Here is a 4,627-nt window from a genome sequence, read left to right as displayed (position 1 = left end):
TTATATAAATTACAAGTAATTTATGTTTATTATGCCTACCCATAGCATGTCTTGCGAAGATATGCTACCCTATTGACGAACTTTTTGACTTGACCGATGTCTTCTGGTAAACCGACGAGCAATGAAATGCCTACTTTTAACATACAACGCACCCATCGATGTAATTCTGAATCGTCATTTAATATTTTATTATAATCGAATTGTGGTAAATTGTTTTTCATTTCGCTACCCCATAGCTGTTTGGTAACTGGATTAACTTCAATATCATCATAAGTGATAGATCGATGAGCTTTTAACCAATCTAATTCAAAATTACTAGTTGTATGTTCGCCATCGTTTATCCATTCTAAGTATAATTTATCGTTTTTATCGTCTACTCGGGCTGTCTTTATTGTTGCATTAGCATAGTTGTGATATACAGCATTCGAGATAGAACGTTGTTGAGTTTGAGGATCGAAGCAAGACGAACAACGACAATTATCGCGAAGATAGATATGGGGATAATTTGTAGTTTTACCATCGTCCCATGTTACAGATATTAGTTTATCTTGAACTCGATTTTCAACTTGTATCGAATAATATAGCTTAGGAGATAGCCAATATGGGCGACGAATCAAGTTGGAAGAAGAGTATGTAACTGCACTTCGAGATGCGCGGAACAAACTGTTGATTATTGTAGACGAAAACATGGCCATGATTTAATCAAAGATATTGGACTAAATTTAATGTCGGACTGTTGTAAATGAATGAAGGCTAGAATTGCAACCAGATAAAGGTTAACTACTTCATAAACGCAGTATTATATTGTCGGACGCGAAAAATATTTTTATTAGAAAGAACTATAGGACTAATTTGGAGGATTCTTAATGGACCTACTATAGACCGATATTCTTAATAAAAACAATAACGGATTCTTTCAGACAATAACAAATCGCTTTAGGTGCCAATACGGTTGTTACAATTAGTGCGGAATGAAAGCAAATGAGAAATATTCTATTTACATTACATATGGACTTTACTATAGTATTCAAGTCGGGATTGTGTATTCTATAACAGATACACAATAAGAACTGATTTTATTGCATTGCAATTATAATTGTGAATTAATTACCGGTGAACATGGCTTAATTTCTACCTTATTGAATTATATTCCGCTATTGAATATAGCCACCGCCCCTTTATGCAAAGTAATTAGTACCGGGTGCATAAATGATTGGCTACAATGTAAAGGTCTTAAATAAAATTCAGTTCTCACAAGATCCTGAAATTTACTAGAAGCTTTTGTTCGTCTTCCTACAAAGTAATCGGATCGAGGCGTTTCAGCCAAATTCGGACAGTATTTTAGCGTATTTACCGTATTTACTGTATGTTTCCAGTAGCTTAGCTACAATGAAATCGGAAGGTAAGACGAAAAAAATAAGGTCGAAGATCAACTGCAAAAAGGCTCCGATTTTACTTCAGATACAATGCAGGGCGCATCGATACTTTATTCCGATCCTATATATAGGAAAGTGTAGGAAAACACGTCGGATGTCTGATTCCGCGATAGCAGTATTTAAAAAACTGTACAATAATATTACATTCAGATTCTACTAGTTCAATTTTCATAGATTATTGCTATATTAATTAAGTGAATCTGTATAACATACAGTGTATGTGCTAGACGATTGCGCATATCATGCTGTGCTTTAGTCACTATTGCCAGCACGAAGTAATGCTAAAATTTGATTAGTCAAGCGTTCATGATTTTCATAGGATAAGGATGAAGGGATTAATTGTTATACGATTGAATGATTTTGGCAGAAGTAAATTTATTCATCGGCAATTGTTCACACGTAAATTTTATTAATTGATAAACACTAGATCATCACAACCTGTCAGGGGGAAGGGATTAATCGTAATACGGTTGATTAGCTTTTGGTAAAGATTAAGCTATCATAAATTGGCAATCGTTTACACGTAACTTTATTCATTAATAAGTACGATATCATCATAGCGCATCAATAGAAATGAAAACGTGGAAAATTATAAGATTATTCTTATTGAGGTCTTAGTTCTAGATGAAGATCTGGCTGTACAAATAGCAGAAACTTTGTTCCATCTAGTAAGAAGATATAACGATTGATACTGTAGTACTGGAGATAGTGAGTAGAGTATGAGCAGAATAGTTACTGCAATAGATGTAATTTTTGCAACAGTAGGGTTCATAAGACACTGGCAGAGTAAAACTCTAACATGAAAGCTGCCGCACTGGCGTAAAATTAATTTTTATGATCCTATCCTAAAGAGCAGCGTATTCTCTTCCGGATTAATTCGTGATGGTTGGATATTATAAATAAAATAATAGCTGATTCATTAGCATTATAAACCAAGAGTGGAAAACACGCACTTAGTTAAAATCAGCATACGTATAAATAGCAATGGTTATTGAGTCGGTGGCTTATCCCTCGCATGCATTTTGAATTTCTCATCTTTATCGATAGAACGAGCCAATTTACAGTAATTGGTGCGGTAATACATGAACGTAATGCCTTATTGAATATTTCTAATCAATAATTTGATCAGCTGATGTCTGATACTGCATACAACTGACGAAGCTTGCTTCTATCACTAGCGAATAGAAATAAAGCTAATTAATCCGGTAAGTTATGCGAAAATGTGTTCCGTATTATTTCTATTTAGAAGTTATCACTAGAATAAGAATGCCGGTAGCAATCGTTGCCAATGTTGTAATGTAGAAACTAGAAGCTACGTATGCCATTGAGCGTTTACCCAGTGTATTCGATATGCATTTCTTGCGTTATTTATTATGCTTAGAAGGCAAAAGTTGAGATAGCCTTCTTTTGTAGATGGTTACTGCCTAATTAATATTGAACAACATTAGCCAGCGTACTTCATCGTAGTTTCATGAATAGCTGCAAAGCAGATCGCAAAGAGCGGAGACATGCTGTCGTAGATCAAATCTATATTGAATATCAAAGACTGTCTTCTACTCTTTGTTGTTCGAGCGTACAGCGAAAGCATTTGACAAGTAATGGCTTTATTACGGACTGACTCAACGATTTGTTCGTTGCATGTAAGCAGCAAGCATTACCGCTAAACGATTTAAGTTGAAATGTCGATCATAGTTAATCTACGATCATATAGAGTACAATTAAGTAGATAGAATTTATTAGTTCATTATCCTCCTAAGAATTATTACAACACATTAGTTGATTTCTAAATGTATCATACTAAAATCATAGTCTACAGCTGTCAGAACGACACTGTAATTACTCAAGATACTTTAATAGTTGAAGCTCGTAGTAAGTTTTGCATAGCTCTGTTTATTGGAAAATCCTTAGGTCTAATGCACTGTATATAGACTCTGGTTAGCTAATTCGTTCTAAATTGTTGACTATGTAAGTCAGGATTTCAAGAATTTCGCAAATCATAACTTTTTTGAATCTGTTGACGTACGGTACAGTATATAAGTCCCTCGTCATTTTTATCGGCGAGAGGGGGGATCCGATATATCCCCTATCCCTTATACTGTAATTTTGAAATACGTATACAATCAGTTTAATCGATTCAAAATTCAAATGTATTGACATACCCTTTGCCTGCTATGTGTCGCTATCTCTTTGCTACTTATTTGTAATAAACTGATTTTTTCCCTGCATTTTCTATCCATCATTTGATGAACTGGATATAATATCGGAATATATTACAGATAGTAGATAATAAACCTCTGCCTTGTATGTGTCACTATCTCTTTGCTACTTATTTTTAATAGACTGATTTTTTCCCTGCATTTTCTATCCTTCATTTGATGAACTGGATATAATATCGGAATATATTACAGATAGTAGATAATAAATTATTCATATTTGCTAAAATTGAAACGGCGTCGGTAGAGGGCGCTGTATATTAAAATGCCTGATATACTGTAATGTTCAAATTTGGCAGCCAATTTTTGCATTGCCATCATTGTTGCTGGAAAATTCCTAATTTTAATGTCTGTCTTACCCTCTAATAATTATGGTCAATAATAGATAATAAATTAAATAAATAAAATAATTTATTTTTGCCGCATCAACTCAAAATAGTCAAGAGTGACTACCCATAGGCGTGAACGGACAGAAAAGGCCTGCTCTACCGTACCATAGGAAGCTGTGACTGAATTTTACATTACAATATTACAGTATGATTGAAAAGATTCTTACTTTCGATGTAGGAAGCTGTGACTGAATTTTACATTACAATATTGCAGTATGATTGAAAAAATTCTTACTTTCAATATCTATTGGCCGACTCATGATACTGTTGGATAGCAGATAATAAAAATGAAGTCATTGATTTCCCCTAAGAATTCATCAACGCATTACATACAATACTGTCAATTATGACTGGAAAATCCCCTAGTATTAGTGATTCTATTAGCGTAAAATGGTTGGCCATCACTGAGTGAATGACCTACAATCAGTGTCATCAAGATAAAAAAGCTTTTTCCATTTTTCTTCATGGTTTAGTACGATACTTGATGGCTATCACTCGTACACCATTCTGTTCTCGCCAATGACGGTAGATTCTGTGCTCAACTGTTGTCAATGCTGATGTCACTGTTTACCTTCAGAAGCAGATTGAC

General features: G+C 34.2%; 1 protein-coding gene across 1 annotated transcript in view; it reads right to left on the bottom strand.

Annotated features, from left to right (window-relative positions):
- TRIADDRAFT_13890 (uncharacterized protein) overlaps positions 1 to 551 on the bottom strand; it is a gene marked incomplete at both ends in the record, with an annotated part of 2,523 nt that extends 1,972 nt beyond the window's left edge. The window contains one exon of the mRNA XM_002112539.1: positions 40 to 551. Coding sequence (XP_002112575.1) covers positions 40 to 551 — 512 coding nt within the window. The remainder of the gene's footprint in view (positions 1 to 39) is intronic.
- Between the last annotated feature and the right edge of the window lie 4,076 nt (positions 552 to 4,627).

This window comes from Trichoplax adhaerens, genomic scaffold (assembly GCF_000150275.1).
Source record: "Trichoplax adhaerens TRIADscaffold_5 genomic scaffold, whole genome shotgun sequence".
Taxonomy (NCBI): domain Eukaryota; kingdom Metazoa; phylum Placozoa; class Uniplacotomia; order Trichoplacea; family Trichoplacidae; genus Trichoplax; species Trichoplax adhaerens.
The sequence above is the reverse complement of the archived record's forward strand: the minus strand, read 5'-3'. Positions and strand labels throughout refer to the sequence as shown.